Source organism: Babylonia areolata, chromosome 1, assembly GCF_041734735.1.
Source record: "Babylonia areolata isolate BAREFJ2019XMU chromosome 1, ASM4173473v1, whole genome shotgun sequence".
NCBI classification, from domain to species: domain Eukaryota; kingdom Metazoa; phylum Mollusca; class Gastropoda; order Neogastropoda; family Buccinidae; genus Babylonia; species Babylonia areolata.
The window spans coordinates 69741057-69765919 of record NC_134876.1 but is presented as its reverse complement, the minus strand read 5'-3'; the positions used below and the strand labels follow the sequence as shown (position 1 = coordinate 69765919).

Genomic DNA, 24863 nt, shown 5'->3' with positions numbered 1-24863 from the left:
CGTGCTTCAGCCCTGAGATAGCCCTTGCGGTCTGCCGGGCCCTAAAAAAAATTAGACTTTATTCCTTTATTTGTTTCAGTTTTCTCTTCAATGTGTAAAGGGTTTCGGTGCAAAGGTTCATTTCTTGACATATCGGAAAGATAGCTAATATTTCAGAGCGTTTACATTATTTGACAACTGTGCATGCAATCATATTCAAAAGTGACTACAAGAAATATTGCACAGAGTGCGGAATTTAGTGTGGTGAAATTAGTACTGGACAAGCGAAAGTGAAATGACTGACCCACAGCTTTGAAAAAGAAAAATTGTCACAGGTGTTACTTCAAGGCTTTGAAATAGACAGCATTTACTTTACAAATATGTATTCACAAAAAATATACGGAAGCTTTTCCAGATTGGGTTAAGCTGCACGATGTGTGTGAAGGAGACACACTTCATATTTTGGAAAGCATGTTGAGGAGAGATAGAGAAAGAAAGAGAGAACGACTTCATGTTTTTTTTTTTCTGGGAAAGAGACAGTATAGCAAGACTTGTGACTATTTTGATCATTCAAAGCAAAATAACAGTCACAGTAAACGTTTTAACTAAGAGTATGTGGTAGTATCCCAGTAAACGTTTAAACGAAGAGTTTGTGTTGGTATCTTGTAATAGTATTGGCATTTGGCATCATGGTCATGATTAATGAATAAACAAACGTCGAAGATGTTGCATTTGTGTTTGTGTTCGTTGGACACTGAACGGTAATGATGTCAAGTGTTCAACCGACTGCATTATTTTGTGGGCCCAGTTTACACAGACTGCTGTGTTCAACTTATTTGTGGACTAAGTAGTACACGAACGAGTAGTGGTGCCAGTGTGTTCAAGGTATTGCATTATTGGTGCCAGTGTTCAACTTATTTGTGGACTAAGTTGTATAGGAACGAGTAGTGGTGCCAGTGTGTTCAAGGTATTGCATTATTGGTGTCAGTGTTCAACTTATTTGCGGACTAAGTAGTACACGAACGAGCAGTGGTGCCAGTGTGTTCAAGGTATTGCATTATTTTGTGGGGTCAGTGTACACGGAATGAATAGTATTTCCAGAATGTTCAAGGTATTGCATTATGTTGTGGGGTCAACGTACACAAACTAGTGGTGCCAGAGTGTTAAAGGTATTGCATTATTATGTACGTTCGATGTACACAGACTTGGTAGTCCCGGAATGTTCCATGTATTGCATTATTTTGTGGGGTCAGTGTACACAGACAACAGGTGGTCCTAATATGTTCGAGATATTGCATTTTTTGTTGAATCAGTGTACACAGACCAGTGATGCCAAGGTGCCAGTGATGTTCAAGGTATTGCATCATTTTGTAGGTATAGAGTACACAGACTTTGTGGTCCTTGAGTATTTAAGATGTTTTATTATTTTGTGGGGTCAGTGTACACGTACCAGTAGTATTCCCAGAAAGTTCAAGCTATTGCAACATTTTGTGGGTGCAGTGTACACAGACCACAGGTCCCTGAATGTTCAAGATTTTGCCTTATTTTGTGTGTCCAGTGTACATAAACAGATAGCGGTGCCTATATATATGTTCACCGTATTGAGTTACTTTGTGGGCTCGGTGAACACAGACGAGTAACGGTGCCCTAATGTTCAATGTTTTGCGTTACTTTGTAGACTCAGCATACAGATGACTAACGGTGCCTAACTATTTAAGGTGTTGCATTATTTTGTGGCCTCAGTATACACGGACGAACGTCACTCCCCCACAGTCAGCAGCACGTCACTGGTGGAGACGGTGGGCATGTACCTGTTCGGCATCTACCACGTCGTCATCATCATCGTCCTCATCAACATGCTAATCGCCATGATGAGCCATTCCTTTGAGGACATTCAGGTAAAAGTCAAAGTAAAAAATGTTTAAATTGTCAGGCCTGTGGTCCATTACGATAGGAGCGCACACTTCCAAGACTGTGGAGATGACGGAGGAGGAGGATGGTGGAAAAGGAGGAGGATTTGATTCGATTTGATTTGATATGGATACTTATATAGTGCCTATCCTCGGTCGGATACCAAGCTCTAAGCGCTTTACAAACTCAAGGAAATTTGCACAACAGGCTGCCTACCTGTGTAGAGCCGGTGCTGGCTTCCATTGCGCGCTCATCATTCGTTTCCTGTGTCATTCAATCAGATTTCAGGCACGCACACATACATAATCAGACAGACATGTATCATTCTATGTACATGACCGTTTTGTTTATTTAACCCACCATACAGGCAGTTTTCAGTTTGTGCATGCTGGGTATGTTCTTGTTTCCATAACCCACCGAACGCTGACATGGATTATAGGATCTGTAACGGGTGTATTTGATCTTCTGCGTGTTTATACACACGAAGGGGGTTCAGGTACTAGAAGTCTGCACATATCATAACCTGGGAGATAGAAAAATCTCCATCCTTTACTAACCAGGCGCCGTTGCCGAGATTCGAACCCGGGACCCTCAGATTGAAAGTCCAGCGCTTTAACCGCGCCCGTGATGGCAGTGATAATGGAGATAGCAGTGATGGAGGATGAGGAAGATGGTAGTGCTAGAGGAGATGACAGCGATGACGATGGATGATGCTGAGGAAGGAACATGACAACGAAGACTGTGTGTGCGTGCAGACGGACTGCGACGTGGAGTGGAAGTTCGCGCGCACCAAGCTGTGGCTGAACTACATGGACGAGGGCAGCACCCTGCCCGTGCCCTTCAACATGCTGCCCACGCCCAAGTCCTTCTTCTACGGCTGGCAGTCCTGCAAGGAGATCTTCTGCCAGGCAGACAGCTACCTGCACTCCACACAGGGCCGAAAGCAGACGTTTCTCAAGGTAATTTTTTCCATCCCGCACATTGGCAAAGAACACAATCTTCAAAGTAAAACACTCGCTGATAAAACTCCCACTGTCTTCAAGACAAAATTACCGCAGGCTGCAAGCAGACCATTCTCAAGGTAACATTTCCACCGGTTGCAAAGTAGACAATCGTCAAGGTAAAATTGGCTGTAGCAAACCTCTCTCAGGAAACATTCACACAGACTGCAAGAAAAACATCAAAGTAACATTCCCATAGACCCAACAAGCCTTTCTCAGAAAACATTCCCGCAGTTTGCGAGTAAACCTTTCTCAAAGTAACAATACAAAGGGGTTTTTTTGGATGGTATACTATAAAGACGTAGAACTTATGCGAACTTAAATTTAATTGAATTATTAAATTAATATAATTTGTGGCCTCGATGATGGTATAATTACAAAGCCTGACCTTGATTTGGAATTCCTCCTAGGAATTTTCTCAACAAGCAAACAAACAAACAAAATATATGTATGTATGTATGTATGTATACACATATATAAAATTTTGAATTAAACATGCTTTCCTTTCAACTCGGTGATAGCATAGAAGACACAAGCCTTTCAGAAAAAAACGGTAACTGTACTTACCTTTAGCTTGAAAATACCATACAATAGAACTATTTAATACCAAACACTATTATAGCTGTGAAATTAAAATTATCCAGACCCTTTGATGTTTTCTCTTGTGTGAAAAATTTCAACTGTGATGCGGTAATTTTTTTGGTTCTTTGTATTATTGTACTTCATGATATCAATCAATTATATGAACAATGTAATTTTTTATTGTATTTTTTGCCTTCCTCATCTCCATGCAATAATTCCCTGTGAGTTACCCACACGTTCCGAGATTATCTTCCTGAGACAACATACCCAGTAAGCAGGTATTCCTGAAAACAACCCACCCACAGACAATGAGAGAAGATTGTCACGGAGGGTGACAAGGAGAGAAGTATGGAATGTTACAGAAAGATTGTCTTGGAGGGTGACAAGAAGAGAAGTGTGGAATTTCACAGGAAAGATTGTCACGGAGGGTGACAAGGAGAGAAGTGTGGAATGTTACAGAAAGATTGTCAGGGAGGGTGACAAGGAGAGAAGTGTGGAATGTTACAGAAAGATTGTCACGGAGGGTGACAAGGAGAGAAGTGTGGAATGTTACAGGAAAGATTGTCACGGAGGGTGACAAGGAGAGAAGTGTGGAATGTCACAGGAAAGATTGTCACGGAGGGTGACAAGGAGAGAAGTGTGGAATGTTACAGGAAAGATTGTCACGGAGGGTGACAAGGAGAGAAGTGTGGAATGTTACAGCAAAGATTGCCACGGAGGGTGACAAGGAGAGAAGTGTGGAATGTCACGGGAAGATTGTCACGGAGGGTGACAAGGAGAGAAGTGTGGAATGTTACAGAAAGATTGTCACGGAGGGTGACAAGGAAAGAAGTGTGGAATGTCACGGGAAGATTGTCACGGAGGGTGACAAGGAGAGAAGTGTGGAATGTCACGGGAAGATTGTCACGGAGGGTGACAAGGAGAGAAGTGTGGAATGTTACAGAAAGATTGTCACGGAGGGTGATAAGGAGAGAAGTGTGGAATGTTACAGAAAGATTGTCACGGAGGGTGACAAGGAAAGAAGTGTGGAATGTTACAGAAAGATTGTCACGGAGGGTGACAAGGAGAGAAGTGTGGAATGTTACAGAAAGATTGTCACGGAGGGTGACAATGAGAGAAGTGTGGAATGTCACAGGATAGATTGTCTTGAAGGGTGACAAGGAGAGAAGTGTGGAATGTTACAGGGAAGATTGTCACTGAAGGTAACAAGGAGAGAAGTGTGGAATGTTACAGGGAAGATTGTCACTGAAGGTAACAAGGACAGAAGTGTGGAATGTTACAGGGAAGATTGTCACTGAGGGTGACAAGGAAAGAAGTGTGGAATGGTACAGGAAAGATTGTCACAGAGGGTGACAAGGAGAGAAGTGTGGAATGTTACAGGAAAGATTGTCTTGAAGGGTGACAAGGAGAGAAGTGTGGAATGTTACAGCAAAGATTGTCACGGAGGGTGACAATGAGAGAAGTGTGGAATGTTACAGAAAGATTGTCACGGAGGGTGACAAGGAGAGAAGTGTGGAATGTTACAGGAAAGATTGTCACGGAGGGTGACAAGGAGAGAAGTGTGGAATGTTACAGGAAAGATTGTCACGGAGGGTGACAAGGAGAGAAGTGTGGAATGTTACAGGAAAGATTGTCATGGAGGGTGACAAGGAGAGAAGTGTGGAATGTTACAGGAAAGATTGTCACGGAGGGTGACAAGGAGAGAAGTGTGGAATGTCACAGGAAAGATTGTCACGGAGGGTGACAAGGAGACGAGGCAGAACATTGCTGGACAGACAGACACGGATGGATGGTGACAAGAAAGAGGTTTACCTCACCGGAGAGGTGTTTCATAGGCGCTACATTGCCATTGACGTGGCGCCGTGGAAACATCTGCCTGGTGGCGTAAAGTGCACGCGCCTGATTCGCGACAGTCTCAAAACTTCAAGGAAGCAGCAGCAGCAATCTCTTGGCCATCGCTCGCTAGTCAAGGTGTTGTTTTGCTGGGATCGAAGATCAGCAGTCTTTCCACCAAGCCCCCACCCCTCAGAACGCATTTGGACCCCCCATCACCCAGATAGACATTCAGAACTCCAAACACTGCAACCTTCACCGAACCAAGACCCAAGCAATGGACAACGTGACTGAAAGGGCGTCAGGCAACAGGTCGTTCAACTCTACAGTCTTTCCAAACAGATTTCGCCTCGAAAGGAGAGCGAGGGGGGTATTTTCACTGATGGTTCTTCTAGATGTGTGGAAACTTGTTTCGCTTGTCTTGCCTTCATTTTGTCAAAACCTGGGTTGGTGGTCTTGTTCTTCCTTCATGTTAACTTCAGCCAGACAGGCATGTTGTCTCCCTGAGTTGCTTGTTTCTGCTGCGCCTTTCTTTGAGTCGATCAGCAACATCAGTCACTCATTTGGTGGTGAAAGATGGTTTGGATTTTGTGTTGGTAACTGTATATCTTGGTCACGTTTATCGTGAGGTCTGGGGTTTTGTTTGTGTTGATTTATGATGCTTCTGAAAAAAAAGGATGACCATAGTTGTCAGTTAAGTTATATACGACATTGCAGGATTATATTCCACTACAGTGCTTCACGATCAGGCGATTAACACATTGCCCAGCGGACCATAGACAGACAGACAGACAGACATATTTTCAACACAACAATTGTTTATTACGGCATCCAGTCTGAAGTTTGGGTGGTGCCAGCTCTTTAAGAAAGACATGGCATGTCATCTATAATTTTTTTATACTTAGTTGGCTGGTTTTGTCGTTTTGTTGGGTAAGTTATTAATTGTGTTGGGTAGCTGGCTGACTGTTTGACTGATATGGATGTTGACAGGTTGACCAAGTGTTCAAACGATTGATTGACCGACTTTACTGATATTCATCCACACAGCAAAGCAAAGCAGTGCAGACTGGTGGAGCGGATGTCTTACAATGCACTTGACTAGGGAGTGTCCACGAGTTCGAGTCCAGCACAGCCACGGTTTTTTTTGTTGTGTTTTTTTTTTTTGGGGGGGGGGGGGGGGGGCTAGGGGGGGAGTGTTTTTTGTGGGTTTTTGTGGGGGTTTTGGGGTTTTTTGACACCTTCCACTCACCCCTCTTCCACTGGATCTTGAGATATGGTTTGGGTGCTAGTCTTTCTTTTGAGACGATAAACTGAACCCTCATGTGGTGCGTGCATTGACTGCACTGAAAAGAAACATAGACTACAAGAGTTCACCCTGGCAACATTAAGTAGGCAAATCCGCATCGGTAATGAGATAAACACACTTGTAAACATACAAAAGAAGACAAAAAAAAGGGGGGGGGGGAGGGTGGCTTTCCTTCATGGAGAGCAGCCCAAATTTCAAACAGAGTTTGTGACCACCACCACCAACCAAAAAGGTAATACAACACCAGCTGAAAGACTTACTGACTGATGAATCAGCGAACCCTTTACAAACTGGTCCATCCAGCTGACTAGTCCTGCACCAACGTCCCAGTTTCAGTTTTCTCAAGGAGGCGTTACTGCGTTCGGACAAATCCATAATACGCTACACAACATCTGCTAGTATCAAATTCATTACGGACCAAGTATTGTTCTAATGTCAAGTGCATATGCTTTAGTAACCTGACAATTGAGCATATAATTTTTCGCGGTAGCTTGATGAAGCCTTTTGTACACGAAAGTGTGTCTTCACAAGTGACTGAGAACGTTGATGTTTTTGACTTTTTGCATTCATTATCAGTTGTTTCGCTTGTCAGTTTAACGACTTCTCTTTTACGAAGTCCTGTAATTTCCTGTAACTGTATTTAGAGGGTTTTTTTTGGGGGGGGTTGTTTGTTTGTTTTTTCTTCCAAATTTCACCCACATTTTTACCCTCATTTGCCCAGTTTCTCCCAACCCTCCATTCATCCACATCTCCCACCCCTTCTAACCGATAATACTCAGATGTATTCATAAATACTTTAACAAAATGTCTTCAATCACCAAAATTCCTCCTCCTGCTAGGCAGACGCCTGACCAGCAGTACAAACTCAGTGCGTTTAGTCAGGCCTTGAGTGAATGCATATATGTTTATGTACCTACAAGACTGGATTTCCTCTATATGAATTCTGCCAGAGGATAACACACACGTTACCATGGGTTCTTTTTTCAGTGCGCCGAGTGCGTGCTATACTGCACACGGGACTGATTTCGGTTTATCGTCTCATCCACTCAGTTTGATTTTCTTTCTGGTCAAACTTTGGAGAGACTGAAAGGGTGGAGACCTGGATTCGAACCCAGACCCTCACGGACTAATGGCAAAAGAATAAGCGTGTTAACCATTCTGCCACCTCCCTCCTCGTGCAGCAACGTCGAGAAACGGTGTGCAAGACGCTGGAGCTGAAGCCGGACGAGACGTCCTACTCGGACATTATGCACCGACTGGTGAAACGCTACCTCTTCAAGCTGGAGAGGGCCAAGGACGAGAAGGAGAACGGTGAGAGTGAGCCTGGACACTCTTCTGCTTCATGGTCTCTTTGTGGCGTGTGTGTGTGTCTGTGTGTGTGTGTGTGCGTGTCTGCGCGCGCTACCTCTTCAAGCTGGAGAGGGCCAAGGACGAGAAGGAGAATGGTGAGCGTGAGAGCCTGACTGGACACTCTTCTGCTTCATGGTCTCTTTGTGGCATGTGTGTGTGTGTGTGTGTGTGTGTGTGTGTGTGTGTGTGTGTTTGATTGTGTGTGTGTGTGTGTATGTGTGTGTGTGCGCGCTACCTTTTCAAGCTGGAGAGGGCCAAGGACGAGAAGGAGAACGTTGCGAGTGAGCCTGGACACTCTTCTGCTTCGCGGTCTCTTTGTGGCTTGTGTGTGTGTGTCTGTGTGTGTGTTGTGTGTGTGTTGTGATGTGTGTGTGTTGTGATGTGTGTGTGTGTGTGTGCGCGCCCTACCTCTTCAAGCTGGAGACGGCCAAGGACGAGAAGGAGAATGGTGAGCGTGAGAGCCTGACTGCACACTCTTCTGCTTCATGGTCTCTTTGTGGCATGTGTGTATGTGTGTGTGTGTGTGTTGTGATGTGTGTGTGTGTGTGTGCGCGCGCGCGCTACCTTTTCAAGCTGGAGAGGGCCAAGGACGAGAAGGAGAACGGTGAGAGTGAGCCTGGACACTCTTCTGCTTCATGGTCTCCTTGTGGCTTGTGTGTGTGTGTGTGTGTGTGTGTTGTGTGTGTATGTGTGTGTGTGTGTGTGGTGTCTGTGTGGTACGGTGTGTGGTGGTGGTGTGTGTGTTTGTGTATGGTGGTGGTGGTGGTGGTGGTTGTGGTGTGTATGTGTGTGTATGGCATGTCTGTGTTTGAATGTTTGCATGCGTGTGTGGCTCTGTGTACGAGCGTGTGAGTGAGAGAGTGTGTGTGTGTCTGTGTCTGTGTGTGAGTTTACGTGAGAGCGAGAGAGAGAGAGAGGGAAAGAGTGCGCAATGTGCGTGTGCGCGTACTCTGTTGAGATAGATAACCACAAAGCTATAATCAACTGTTCTCTTCACAGTGAAGGACGGCCACGCCAACCTGAGGGGAGGGGAGGACGTGGAGGTGTGGGACCCCACAGCCGATGACACCCCCCCTCCACCCGTCCCCGACACCCCCTCCCGCATTCCTTACGCAACTCCTCCCATCGCTGAGGAGGAGGATGAAGATCAGCCCCGGGAGAGAAAGTCAAGTGAGTGTCTGTGTGAGTGGGTGTGTGGGTGGGTGGGCGGGCGGTGGTGGATGAGGTTGTTTGTGTGTGTGTGTGTGTGTGTGTGTGTGTGTGTGTGTGTGTGCCTCTGTCTGTGTGACTCTGTGTCTCTGCGCTCGCGAGCGTCTGTGTGCCGTTCCAGAAGCGAAATTACATTACCCTTACTTATTTGACTTGTTTGTTTGTTTCTAGTTTTGGTTGGTTGTTTCGCTCATAAATTTCGCCGTTTTTCCTTCTTTCTTTTTTTAATTGGTGGTGCGGGGGGGGGGGGGGGGCGATACGTGAGTTAGAATTGCCTCTATCTCGTTTCTCTGTTCGTTTGTTTGTTTATTGCTTGCTTGCTTGTATCTTAATATACCATCGATGGCCCATTTCAAACTGATCTGCCATACTCTCCATCCCCCACCCCCATCCCAACCATCCCCCCACAACCCTCACCCCCACCAGTGTTCCAAGGGTCCTTCAAAGGAAAGAGAAAGTGCTCCAGCCGCCAGAACCCTCGGCGGACGTCCACGGGCATGGTTCCCATGGCGACGACCTTGGCCATCCCGCAGCTGGACGCCATCCAGAGGTCCCAGAAGCTGCTGGACGTCAGGCTGCAGCACCTTCAGGCCAACAGCCGGGAGAACAACCGTATGATGGACGACGTGGAGTTCATCCGGAGACTCATGTCTGAAAACCAGAAGGTAGGCTGCATTACCTCAGGACTTCTCTCAAAGTGAATCGTGTTGGTATGTGTAATTCAAACATGCTGTTTTGCTGCTTATTCCGTGCAATGTTAAACGTAAGTACACAAAATACTCTCTTGCCCCCCTCTCCCTCCTGCCCCCTCCCCCCCTCTCTCTCTCTCTCTCCCTCTCTCTCTCTCTCCTAATTCATCCACCGTCTCAGTGGCATTATTCCCATGCTGCTCATCACAAGTTCCCTGTACAACTGTACACTGTATACAGCCACACCGGGTTCGTCTGTCATTACGACAAATTTTAATACAAGACTTTCTTGTCGTCTTGCCCATTGTATTTTCTTAAAGCCTGAACCGGACTATAAATGGCGGGCGATTTGAATCAAGCCAGTTTCTCACCAGAGTCTGACACTGTGACGTCGGTGAAGGTTTATTCAAAATAAAAGCCTAATAAAGCTACGGTTTGGCTTCATTTATGGCAGAGAGCGAGATTTGCCTAGCAGCTTCCAATCTAGACCTGAATTGACTTTGGAAAGTACAAAATGTGTCAGCTACACGTGATACAAAATTTGAATGCAGAGAAAAGCGGCGCAACCGAAACCTTGCTCTCGGGAGTTAAGACTTTAAGACTGCTTGAACTAAAACCAAGAAGGCAGAGAGGACGCAGCTACAGATTCGACAACAGACTCGGGTTCACGCTCAGGGTCAGGTTCGAGTTCAGTGTCAGGCTGAGGTTCCAAACCAACACCCGGGACACTCAGATTCTTTTAAATCGTATTTAAGTTGCATTGTCTTGTATTACTCTTTTGTCACAACAGATTTCTCTGTGTAAAATTCTGGCAGCTCTCCCCAGGGAGAGTGCGTCGCTCCACTACGAGTGCCACCAATATTTTTTATTCTAGTGTTTTTCTGCCTGCAAGTGTATTTGTTTTCCTACAGAATTTTGCCAAGGACAACCCTTTTACTGCCTTAAGTTTTAAGTGTGCAAAGTGCATGCTGCACACAGGACCTCGGTTTATCGTCTTATCCGATTAACTTGCATCCAAACCACCACTTAAGGTCTAGTGGGTGGGGAGAATATACAGGTGACTGTGGGATTCGAACAAGTGCGCTCAGATTCTCTCGCTTCCTAGGCGGAAACGTTACCAGTAGCCAAAACTCCATTATAGAGTAATGTCAGGAGATCTTCAAAGGGTTTATATGGACGAAATGGGACAGCAAGGCACAGACTCAGTCTCAGGTTCGAGCTCAGGTTCAAGCCTAGCTTCAGGATCAGGTTTGTGCTCAGGTTCAAGCTCAGTCTCAGGCTAAGGTCCATGCTCATATTCTTTTAGATGTCGGAACAGGGCACAGAGCGGGAAGGGATTTTCTGTTTAGGACGAGTCTTCTAACACTTCCTTGTTTGGTTTGGTTCTACTTGGGAGATGTTAAAGGAGCGAAGGTAGGATAATGGTTGTTGTTTTTTCTTCTGGTGGGTCGGGGTTCTTGTTGCCTCTGTCTGTGTGTGTGTGTGTGTGTGTGTGTGTGCGCGTATGTATTTGTTTGCGTCTGTGTGTCTTTGTGTGCGTGTGCGCGTATATGTGTATGTGTGCGTTTGTTTGTTTTCTTTGTGTTCGTTTGTTTGTTTTCTTTGTGTTTGTGTCTGTATCTCTGTGTCGGTTTTTGTAGTCAGTGTATGTCAATCATTTTAGTTCTACACGAAGATGTTTGCTTCCCTCCTCACTTCCTTCCTTCCTTCGTTCCACAGGCGCTGATCAACGTGGTCCAAGCGCTGGCCAACATCCAGGGGGAGATCTTCAACATGGCGCAGTGCATGAAACCTTCCCCTCCCCGCTCCTCCCAGCCCCCGCAGACACAGACTGCTCGCCCCGTCTCCTCCACCCCCGCCACCTCCCCTACCTCCGTCGTCGTGCCCAACGCTAACACGCACTACCACGCACAGCCCCCACCTCCCATGGCCAACGCCGTGGCTTCAGGGGGCCGCAACAACGTCCACCCATCCGCCACCACCTGCCCCACCCCCAGGGGAAAGAGGGGCTCGGGGCCTGACGAGGACGAGAGCAACGTCTGACAGGGGGGAGGGGGAAAGGGTTCCAGAGGGGTGGGTGCTTAGGGACTGTGCTGTTTCCATGGCAACAGCCTGAACGTTCAGGGGTCTAGAGAAAAGGGGAGGGTGTATAGGGGAGGAGTGATGATGTGACGTTGAGTGACAGTGACGTCAACGAAGAACTCAGGACTTTTTGATGATGATGACGATAATGATGATGATGATTGTCTGCAGGACTGTGAAGTGTTCAAACGTTCGTCTTTGTGTGGTGTGCTGTGTGTGAAAGGACCACCAGCCCTATCGCTGTCATTTGCTGTCCGCTCACAAACTGTCTGTAAATGTCCACCATCCTTCAGAAAAACAAAAGAAAAAAACCCTGAGAGATAAAATCAACCAAAAGGCAATGGCAATACCAAAGATATTTTACGCGCTTGAACACCCAGGAGAGGTCAGTATACCAGCCGTATGACCAGTAGGAGAAAGAAAGGGTTAAAAAAAAAAAAAGTTATCAATCTTTAAAAAAAAAAGAAAAAAAAAGTTATAAATCTTCGAAATCAAACATTTTGCTGGCAGTGATGCACACTCCATAAATTCCTGTATTTGTGCACAGAAATGTAGGACAATACTCTCGTGGACAGAACTCCACCAAAAGGAGACAAGACTGTCTGACGTTAAAAACAAAATCCCATTTTCTGTTGAGAAGAAGTATAATTGCTGAAAACCGCTAAATAAGTTCCCTGAACAGATTAGCAACATTCAATAAACAAAAAAACACAAAAAAAGAAAGAAAAAAAAGAAAGATTACGAACAAACAAAAGTTTGAACTGCACCCGAACATGCAGTATTTCTTCTGATAGTTTTTTTTGTTGTTGTTGTTGTTGATGCTTGTTTGTTTTTTCAATAATAGAAATAACTGTGATTAAACGTATCCTAGTATAGATTACGAACAAACGAAAGTTTGAACTGCACCCGAAGATGCAGTATTTCTTCTGATAGGGTTTTCTTGTTGTTGTTGTTGTTGTTGCTTGTTTGTTTTTTCAGTAATAGAAATATCTGTGATTAAACGTATTCTAGTATTTATTAATCTGCGAGTCACACACTGCATTTTACCGCGTTGTTGGACTTGGAATTGTAAAAACCATCACCACAGTTAAAACCAATGGTGAGATCTCTGTCTGAATGTATGATTGATGTCCCGTAGATATTTTCTCAAAAGTAAGAAGAAAATGCTAGAAACATTGCACCTTTTTTTTCTTATTGTAAGACCACTGCCTGCATCAAAGGGCAGAGTCCAATGTATATCCCTGCTTTCATACGATTATTGTTTGCTAAAAAGGCTCTATCCAGAAGCCTTTGTCATACGTGTTGAGTGAGTTACGGTACTGGCCCTCAACAGCTGCAACAGATTTCAAATGTTGGCCTCACACTTTGTATTGTATTGTATTGTATTTGTTTTGTATTGATTTCACTTTTCGGTCACAACAGACAGCTGATGACAGCTTTGGCGTAGAGAGCGTATCGCCAAGACCCAGCACCAATGATCTCTTTTCGTGATTTCTGCCAGCGTAGATAATTTGTTCACGTCAAAATCGGGGTTTCTACTGAGGAAAACTCGAATGTTGCCGTTTAATCTTTTACGTGCCCTTGATGCATACCGCATACGGGACCTCGGCTTATTGTTGCAGAGGACTAGAATCCAGACCAGCACTCTGTTTCTCGTGGAGAAATGAAAGCAAAACTTGTGCATGATTCACGAACCATGCTCCTGGGGATTTCTGTCTTCCTAACGGGATATATTATTCATTAGGCCACCACTCCACCTGTATTATCTCACTCAGATAATGTGGTTTTGAATTTGTAAAATAGATTATGTGTTACTGAATAATATATTCGATTGCCGAAGGACGCACAAAAACACTGACCGCATTTTCAATACTTTGCCAGTGCAGCGTTGTTTGTTAAGGTCCTTTCATGGATAACAACTTACCTCTCTCTCTCTGTCTCTCTCTCTCTCTCTCTCTCTTGTTACCTACGTCTCTGTAGTTGGACAGATGTAGTATAGCATAGGAACGTCCCGATCACCGTCAGTGTGAATGCTTCCCCCCCCCCCCCCCCCCCCCCCCCTCCCCGGTAACGTGTGAGACGTTTATCACGACAGAGTCCTTTTATCAAACAACAGCAACAAACAAACAAGAAACAAAACACACACAAAAATTTACAACCCAAATCCCACTCACCCACTGCCAAAAACTGTAAAGCAACAACAACAGGTCTAAAGCTTTCAAAATGAAATCTTGAGCAATGTTTTCCCCCTGTACAACGTTGGCAGACTTTGCGACGTGAGATGAACCTGGCTGTTGCTGTGGCGGAGAAAGGGGCGTGTAGGCCGTTCCAGTCTCTTGTGTGGCTGACCTGTCCGACAAACCTGACTCCATGATTCACTGTCTCACAGACCTACATACCTGGTCGACACAGACTCTCGGCCGTGGTTCTGCGTACATTCTTGACCGACAGCTCCAATTGTGGCTGTTCCTTTTTTTGTTTTTCTTTTCTTTTTCTGTTTTTTTTTTAAACGTCACTTTCACTTAGACCCGTGTCTACTGGTGGAACGTTAGTCTTACCCGCACAAAGCAGTTGAACTGTTCAGCCAAGCCCGAATGAAAATCGGTTTCACGTGGAAACTGGAACATATCGCTGCTACAACGCAGATCTAAGCTTGGCTTCCTTGACCTTGAAAGCGCATTGTTGCTGATGAAGAAGTGAATGTTGTTGGCCTATGCATCAGATTTTGGGACTGTTACTGTTGCAGTGGCTGTTCAGAGAAGTGTACCATATTATGTATGTGATGACTCACCCCTAGCCAATGTCCGTGGTGTTGTGATGAAAAAAAAAAAAAAAAAGGAAAAAAAAAAGAAAAAGAATGAAAAAAGCAACAACAACAAAAAGCATAGGAACAAAAATTTCATCATTCAAGGGCGCCTGATGTATGATGTACTGTTTTCCGATCATGTCCATGTTTTGTAAACAAACTATTTCCATTTCAAACATTTCGAACCCGCGCACACATGATGACGTGCTGTGAATTGTCGTGTACAGTTTCTTCCAGCACAAGATTAGATCGATATTGTACTCTGCCCTCCCCTTGTTTCCTCTGTGTCAACTGTCATTATGCAAGAAAAGATTAAATTGTCCGTCATTTTAGAGTAGCTAATTGCGATCTGACACGCTGCGAAAACCTTTTTTTTCTTCTTCTTCTTCTTTTTTTTTTTTTTTTTTTTTTTTTTTTTTTTTAACATTTGATATATTGCAAACAGTAAAGAGTTCGTAACACCGAAATGCAAGGAAACGTATTCGATACATTTACGATGTATCGTTGAATCATCTGTGAACATAATATGAAGGAATATAATTACAAGCGTTTTTTGTTTATATTGAACTTATCAAAAATCTTCAAAACTTAATTAACATTTATTTCTTGTCCTATTATTGTAACACTTTTTTTTTTCAGTTACGCAGTGACTTTCTCCCAATATGAATATGCTGCCGATTTTAAACTGCATCTTTTCGGTGATACCAGCTGCTGCAAAGCATTATACTTGCCGATCATGTTTCTGTTAATTTCTTATAATATGTTGTTTACAAATCCGATTAGTCGTTTTATTTATCATAATGTGGTGTGTTTACAAATACATTGCTCATTATTTTTGTGCGTGTTTACAAAACCTATTACCCTCATTGTGTCGTAATATATGGGGAATTCGCAAATTCCATTTCTCTTGCTTTTTATCGAAACTGTTTTTATTTGTTTATTGTTCGTTTTTGTTTTTTTTGTTCGTTGTTGTTGTTGTTGTTTTTGGGGGGGGTTGTTTTTCGGGGTTTTTTGTTTGTTTTTTGTTGTTGTTTTTTGTTTGTTGTTTGGGGGTTTTTTTGTTTGTTTTTGTTGTTCTTTTTTTCTTTATGCAAATTCGTCTGTTAGGTCATATTCAAGAGATTTGTGTGATCTGCAAAGTAGAACTAAAGGGTATTTATTATTCTATAAAATGTAAGAAAAGTATGGTGGGTGATTCTGTGAAATACGTCCTGACACGATGAGTTACACTTTATTACCAATGGCCTTTGTAGTCAAGATAACTGAACGATGATTTCTTTGCTCTCCACAAGCAAAGATTTGAACAATTGCTGAAATGCACTGCTTCTCCTCACTATTTTTACCGGTTGTGGCTGTTTGCAAAGTAATGGTGCCAAGGTATGATTCCGTTGATTCCTCACTTATTTCCGACTGTTGCGTTCGAAACTGAATTTCTGTGCCCATTTTATATGCCTTTTTTCCCGTGGACAAATCAACCTTCGAGATTTTGAAAACATAACACACACACACACACACACACACACACACACTGCTTGTTTTGTTGTGGGTTGTTGTTTTTTTGTTTTGTTTGTTGTTTTGGGGTTGTTGTTTTTTCGTTTTGTTGATGTTTTCATTGTTGATGTCAATGATTGTAGTATTGATGTCGATAATGATGACGATGTTGATGAACAGCAGCCTCATACTATGTCTCATTTTAGATTGTGTGTGGCTTGACATGTGTATGGAAAATCCAAACGGAATCGAAAAGAATGTGATGCTTTTCAAAATAATGCCAAGGGAAAAGCATTGAGAAACAATATATAAACGAACTTTTGACGTCAGATAAGGAGGTGGGATGAAAATAATAATAATAGTTATTATTATTATTATTATCATTTAATAATAATAAGCATCATCATCATCATCATCATCATCATGACATGAAGAAGAACAATGAGAAGAACATGAATATAATAACAATACAGGTTAGCGGAGGGGGGCGGGGGGGGGGGCGGTGTTGTGTGTGTGGTTTTTGTTTGTTTGTTTGTTTGTTTTTTTCAAACGAAAATGATGCGCTTTAAGGACACAAAGTCACGCTTACACAAACACAACCAACACAGCACACGCACAAGCACGTGGGCCAACTGTATTGGGGCCAGACCACATGAGATAAACCCTGGAACCCTGGAGACATGTCCGGCATGTTGGGTGAAGTTACAACTGCTGAATTTAGTACTACATGTGACCCGTGCCCCACCCGTCCCACTCCTTATTTTTTACCCTCAGTTATAGTGCTCACTGACCTCGTGGCTTCGCACTTTGGTGGTGAAGCACATAATGGATTTCTCGCGCACAGAAATGACGCCTCCTTATGAGTGGCTTGGTATGGAACTTTTGTATCTTCTGTTTCGGCTGCCTCTGTGTGTGTGTGTGTGTGTGTGTCTGTCTGTCTCTCTTGAATTCTCTCTCTTTTTACGAGATATTCCTTTCACCCTTCTTCCTTCACTTGTAAAATCACACAAATCTATTTAGGATAGAAAAAAAATCAGAAAAAAAGATTTACAAAGTAAATGATAAATATATACAGAAATAAAAACGAACAAAAATAAACAAATAAAAAGCATCATTCTTCTCTTCGGTTGGTTGATTTTTTGTTTTAATTTGTCAAGCTATTTATTTTGTTTTTACCTTGTTTCTCCTTTGAAAGGGGTTTGTTTTGTGTTCTTCTTTCATAATTGAAAATATCAAAGTATATATACGCATCATAGATAAATAAGTACATGCACCCCCCCCCCCCCCCACACACACACACACACACACACACATATCTAATAGCTTGTATATATAATAGCTTTTTTCATGGAAATTTTCATCCCAAATGCACAAAAAAGCACTTTCCAACACGACGTTTCTCGAAGTAAAAACCATTTCCTCCAATGATTCAAGCTATATTTCTGCATCGTTTTATTTTGTGATGTAATTCGTTGGGGAAAAAACAACAAAAACTCATTGTGTGTGGAACTTCCCCCTGTTTTGTGTGTGTGTTGGGGGGAGGGGGGGGGGTTATCTGATAATCCTAGAGTCTTGTGTTTTGTTGGAGGGGGATTTGTTCACATGTTGATTTTTGCGTACACCTCAAACAATCATAATTACACTGCGGACGCACGCGAACCCGTCATTGATATGTAGACACGCAGATACACACACGCGCGCGCACACACCCACATACATGTACACGCACGTGTACTACAAACACACACTCATGCACGCGAATGCGCGCACTCACTCCATTCTATGCACGTGTTCTCTCTCTCTGTATCTCACCTTGTCTCTTCCTTATCTCTTTTCGTCCCCCGGCCCTCACCCACACCCAAACTCTGCCCCACCCCCCAATCCCCCTCTCTCTCTTTCTCTCTTCCCTCTCTCTCTCTCTTCATTTACCTCCCCTCTCCACCACTCTCGCGATCTGCTTCCTTCTCCCTTTCTACATCCTCCTCGCCCCCCCACCCCCACCCCCACCCCCCCCACCCCCCACTCGCTCCTAGGTAAACATGTAAAATTAAGAAAATGAATATGACAGAAAATACATCACTCTGCATTGTCTATGGTCTTTTGTGTTCTTATGGTTGTGCATGAGGGTGTGTGTGTGTGTGTGCGCGCGCGCGCGCGCACACACACATAAAGACGTTCATTTGGCGTTCAATGGGTTTTCGTAAAATTTGAGGCATGGAACACGAAGTGAAAATTCTCTGTACATGTCCATTCCAAAGGTTCAGGGATCCGGACAAAAATATGACAAAACGTCATGGCTCGCCTAAACATAATAGGACATTAATTTTGTTTTCTTCACACCGAAATAAGTGGGACATTCAAACCTACTGGTCAACACATCTTTCCAGGTCAAGTCTAAGTTGTTAATCAGAATCAAAATGAGCAAGGTATTTTCACTCAGTATCAATATGCTACAAGTAAAATATCTCCTGTTTCAGTCTGAACAGGTAATTTGGGGAGAATCGACTTGTCACCGAAGTTTGTCACACACACGATGTCTGAGCTAACACAGAAACGTGTCGGACAATGGCCCCACAGATGAAAAAGTTATGGGACATTTGTCCTTTTCAGCAACAAAATGGTCGGACATTCTCAATCCTTTGTCAGTCTGCGTGGGATGTTCATTGAAGATTTACCCTGACCCACTTCCCATGGAGTGAGAGGAACGAAACTTTGAACAGTTATCAGTCTTTCTCTACATAGGTACCATCAAGGGTGATACACTTCTCCCATCACTTTATCCAGCTGTGAAGACCTTGCCTGTAGAAGTCTGCAGGCTGCGCCAGAGGCAACGACTTGACCTCGGAAATAAGCGTTTCATCGTCTGGTAAGTGCTTGCCCTTCAAAAATGACTTCATGGTTGGAAAGAGGTGAAAGTCAGATGGCGCGAGGTTGGGAGAGTAAAGGGGTAAGGAAGGGTTTCATAGCTGCAGGACTGTGTTTCCATCTGGGCAACATGCGAGTGGTGAACCGGGGCGTTGTCTTGCAGGAGGTGGACACCTTTAGTCAGCATGCCACGCCTCTCAGTTTTGATGGCCTCCCGCAAATTTCTGCATCAGTGAAGCATAGTATGTCTCGGTAATTATAGCACCCTTTGCCATCATCACTTCTCCGCGCTGGTCCCAAAAGACCGTGAGCATGACCTTGCCAGCCGAGGGTTAGACACGTGCCTTCTTTGGAGATGGTGAATCAAAATGTTTCCATTGCTTTTTGACTGGGATTTACTCTCTGGATCATAGTGATGGACCCATGTTTCGTCCTGCGTGATAGTCTGTCGAAGAAGTCCTCCTGGTTTTCTTTGCACGTCAGCAAGAGCCTGGGAGACCGTGAATTGTTCCTGTTTCTGGAAAGGTGTGAGCAACTTGGGAATCCACCGTGCAGACAACTTCCGCATGTGCAAATAATCATGGATGATTTTTTTCCCACAGACCCCACACTGATCTTGACATCTTGGACTAGTTGGCGAATGGTTATGCGGCGATCCTCCAAAATGGCGGCAACCACTTGTCGGATGGTGTCTTCATCAATGGCGGACTGTGGTCGCCCGGGCATTGGAGCCGTTTCCAACTATGTACGACCACACACGAACTGACAAAGCCAGTGCTTGACTACGTCAAGCGATGGAGCATCCTCCCCAAAAGTCTCTTTCATCTCATCAAACGTCTCCCTTAGTGTGCAGCCTCTCAAGTACAGAAACCTGACGACCGCTGTGCATTCAACTGGCTCCATTATCACACCTTACTCCATCATTACTCCTGTTAAAAAAAAAAAAGTTCAGAGATGCAAATTACCGCGAAAATTACATGTATCATTATACATTTTGGTTGTTTCTTATTCTTAACACAAACCTGGTTGGACTCTCAAAGCCTGACCAGCACGTTGGATTTATGCGAAGATCGGGCATCTGCCTTTTTTCAACAGAGTTGGTGTAGCGTACATGGATCAGTCCGTACGCTTTAACAACTGCTTGAAACGGAAACCGAAATTTAGACTTAAGTGCCTACTGTCCTGACACTGTTTGTCATACTTACTCCTGTCAATAGTTCGTTTCACGGAAAATGACTTCTTTTGACTAAATCCCAGCGTCAACCCTGATGTACGTCAAAATCCACAGGTATTTCAGTGGGTGTGTTACAATCTGCAATAATTGTTTCTTTCTGAAAGATATGAGCACAACAGTCAAGGACAGTATTTCTAATCCAGAACTTGTGTTCCCGACAAAACAGAAGAATTTGGGATCGATTGTATCAAAGGCAGTCGAGAGGTCCAAGAGAAGAATGGAAATTTTGTTTTGACCGAGAGAAATAAGATCATTTAAACTGCAGAGGAGAACAGTTACTGTGCCGTGCAGGGCCGATGGGCTTACTGATGAGCACTGAAATGTTTATGATAGTTCAGGAGGGAGAAGAGGTGATGATGGATCATGCGTTAGTCAAGTTATATCAGGTAGTCTTTCAACCTTATTTGACGTATGGTAACATAGTAACTGTAATTTGTATGGTCACCTTACTGGAAGAGACTATATGTCGCCATCGAAGGCGTGCAAAGGGCAGCAACCAAATCATTAAAGAGCCATGTGCAATATTTCAAACTTGATACACCATTTTCATTAACGTTTTTTAGAACAAGAAATGAATATAGATCAGATCTATATGGACTGGATTTTAGTAAGGTGTGTACTTACTTGTATCTGACCACTTCCTTTTCAGACACATGTCACAATATGGCGCCGAACGTTTGGATGTTTTTAGTAATTTACAACACATTTAAGACACAAGAACAAAACAGATTCATACAACGTTGTTGCTGATATTTCTTTATTCAATTGTAATCCTGGTGACATACAAAACATTTCAATAATCATTGTAAACAAATGTGTACATTGAATCATAGCGAAAGAACCGTTCCCATTTCCAACGTGTTCTGGAGACTGACCCGTCGTCCTCTTCCAGGCAGTCTTTGCTCTTCATGGCTATCTGATGCACTTCATCTTACCACCTTCACACTCCAGCTGCATTCTTTCCCACGCTGAATTGACGTTTGCTGAGCAGGGATTCACGAGTAACATTTGCAAATACTGGCTCATTTCCCAAGAAAAAACATGTATAACATACCATTCTTTTCAGATTAAGACAAGATGTTGGTCGATTTTGCCATCATCGGCCTTCAATACTTTCTGAATTAATTGTGTAGACAATGCTCCGACAACGTTCATCCAAACAAACCTGGTTAAGACGTGTTTATATATTTCTATTCTGCATATTAATAAGCAGAGCCTGAAGTATTTCTTGTACACTGCGAAAAATGTCAACAAAATTGTACTTAAGAAAGAAATGATCCCCTGCTGCCTTTGCAGTCTGAACGATAGTGACTTCATTCTATATGAAATGTCATGACTGGTGAGAAACTGGAAAACATTCATAATAGCAAATTTGCGTGTTCTACCAATTTAGTATGAAATACATGAAATTGAAAATGTTTGTTTCCTTTTGACCCAAAAGAGCTCTCCTACTTTCTGTATGGTATCTGTTATCTGCCGCAGTGTCCTGCTAACAGAGGTGTAGGTCAGCATCAACGCGGCAGTAGTCAGTCACACTGTTCCGCGCTAAATGCTTTCTGGCGAACTGCATTCCCCGCATGCATAACCTCCCTCACACGCTCTCGCCTTGCGGCTCTTTGTAAGGCGCTCTCTCACGACCAGAAGTGTGAATAATAATTATTCAAAATCAAAATCCAATTATGTTCCCAGCCCCCTACATGGTAAACTTAATATCAGTGACCAGTATAATGTACTCGGTTTTATCGTAAAAAGAACGATTTCGTTGCTCACATTTGGACCCAACGCAAATTTTAATCTTAACTTCCTAGTCTAATCCCGCTGTCTCCTCAAATCCTTTTGTCTCCTCAACATTCCCTTCACTGACATTACCAACATACTCCACAATGACGCTGTTTTGAGGACTACTATCATGAAGATGGTGTAGAAGCAGCAGTCTCTTGAAAGCTTTACGAAAGTCTTGTTTGCTGTAGCCGTACACGAAGGCGTTGAGACAAGTATTAGAAATGGCGATACATCGTCCCATTTCGACGACGTACAGGACTTCTTTGCTCCAAGGACAGAACAGGTCCAGAACGACGCCAGTCAGGTACGGCAGCCAGCAACAAAGGAACAGCACGTACATAGTCACTATGCTCTTGGATTTGCGCAGTTCCTGCTTGATGATTTTGATTTCTGAAAACATTGGGCAAAACAAATGCATTCATATTATAAAATAGTTTCAGTTGTGACTGATTTTTGGAACAGTGACCAGAAAGGAAATCGAATGGGACGCGTTTTCATCGCATAAAGGAAAAAAAAAAGAGTTTGCTGTTGTTTTTTTGTTGTTGTTTATTTGTTCGTTGTTGTTATTTATTATGGGTTTTTTTTGTTTTTGTTTTTTTTGTTGTTGTCCTTGCTTTTGTTATTGCTGTTTTTGGGGGAATTGGGGGGTTCGTGAAAGCAAAATATTTCTGTTGCTTAACTTTTCTGAGGAATATTAATTTTTGTTTTGTTTTTTTTAACTGAAATAAAACCCATTACGAACAGTGATGTACGTAGGGTGCTCTCGTTATTTCATTGGCCTGGTGTCAGCACTGATATTTTCAGTTCATAACCAGAAATGTGATTTATATTGCCAGACTAAATCCCACCCCCCTCCCCCCTAAAAAAAAAAAAAAAAAAAAAAGACTACCAAGCGCGCCATTTCAAACGGTGCCTCTCTCTGTGTCTTTTATGTCTTTTCAGCGTATTTTCAATTACCTGTGTTGTGATCCACTTTTGTTTTATAGTTAACTGTGGAGTTTGGCCATCACAAGGAATGCAGCAACCCTAAAAATAAGTCTGGCACTTGTGATCAAAGAAAGTAAACAACCATCCTTTCCTACGTTGATAGTACCACCGCTCTCGAAAATCTTCAGTCCAATGGGTGGCTAGAACGTTACAATACGTAGGTTCATCAAGACAACCCAGTGGCTGAACCCAACGGCTGGGACAGGTTCTTCACAGCACGTCTGTTTACTTAATACACATGTGTATAATATACCTGTGTATATGTGATCGTAATTGCAAGCCTGGCTGAATGACACAGGAGACGAAAGAAGAGCGCCTGAAGACAGCTGTCAGTCGTCCCTATTCAGATGGGCGACCCGTTATGGAAATGACTGTATTTGCAAAGCACTTACAGTTTTGCTCTCTGATCAAAGATGGGCTCTACTGACGAGTGTAAGTATAAATAATAATAATAATAATAATAATAATAATAATAATATAATATTGAACAAATAATATTCATAATTATGATAATACTAACACTAATGATTATTATGGTGAGCTTCCAGATATTAGCGTATGGTCCTCCCAATTTGAAATAGTATTTTCACACACACAAAAAACACAGAGAGAGAGAGAGAGAGAGAGAGAGAGAGAGAGAGAGAAATAGGAGACAGATCAGACTAACATAACAGAGATGTAACCAATTTCTACCTGACCCAAACTAACTTACCCCTCCCTCTACGAAGTGTTCAAACAGTATAAAGGAATGAATACCAACGTTTTTTATATGCATCCATGGTCTCTGGTTTATCGGAGACAAAACGCCCAATGATGGTTTGTCGAAAACGTGTGATATTCATCTGACGTGACACTTCACGCATGATCACTGCCATCAAACACGAGTTCAGAACGAGCAGGACTGCTAACACGCCGAATTGGGTATATCTGAGTCTGCAAACACACACACACACACACACACACACGCACGCACGCACGCACGCATTCACGCACACACACACACATGCCCAGGAGCCCCATATATATATATATATATATATATATGTGTGTGTGTGTGTGGTGTGTGTGTGTGTTCTTTCTTTCTTTAATTTAACGTCTTTTCACGTTGAGTGATATTAGACGTGTCATGTGTACACGTGTGTTTGTGTGTGTGAGATTGGGGTAAGGGGGTTGGGACTGAAGGGGATAGACAGAGAAAAAATTAAAACAATGGAATCAACAATTCATAAATATCTGTGTAACAGCAATTAACATCATAAACTACAAAAGAAATTAAAACCGAATCGGTAAGGTTGTATCATAGAAACACTCCTATTGGACTATGTAACAGGGATTCAGCAAGTTCAATCAAAAGTAATTGGTTGGACATTATTTCTTTTATATGTTTTATTTCTGAGAATTTTCTAACTTTAAATGACTTTGGAAGTAGTCTGTTAATACTTTGACACCGAAATAAAATATGATTTCGTGTGATTTGTTAACCACATACACAATAAAAGTTTTTACTAAACTTTGTCTTGAAAGCGTTCAGTCTTATACCGGATACCAAAGAGGTTAGCAGTCTATGATAGGACGATGGGAAATCCATCAATTTGTGTTGGGTAATTTCAGTTGTAAACTCCTTGTCCTTTTGGTGTGAAATCCTGTCATCAGCACTAGCCTGGCGTCTGTTCCAAATTGAAGACTCGAGAAGTCTGTAACATTCTGAAACTGATTGTTGGATAACTATTTCAAATCTTTTCTTTGTGCACCCTTT

General features: G+C 43.0%; 1 protein-coding gene across 1 annotated transcript in view; it reads left to right on the top strand.

The window, feature by feature from the left end:
• Positions 1-11903, top strand: part of LOC143287942 (short transient receptor potential channel 7-like) — a 111114-nt gene extending 99211 nt beyond the window's left edge. Inside the window, exons 14-19 of the mRNA XM_076596222.1 lie at positions 1723-1877; positions 2646-2849; positions 7794-7923; positions 8962-9132; positions 9598-9836; positions 11580-11903. Coding sequence (XP_076452337.1) covers positions 1723-1877; positions 2646-2849; positions 7794-7923; positions 8962-9132; positions 9598-9836; positions 11580-11903 — 1223 coding nt within the window. The remainder of the gene's footprint in view (positions 1-1722; positions 1878-2645; positions 2850-7793; positions 7924-8961; positions 9133-9597; positions 9837-11579) is intronic.
• The last annotated feature ends 12960 nt before the right edge of the window (positions 11904-24863 follow it).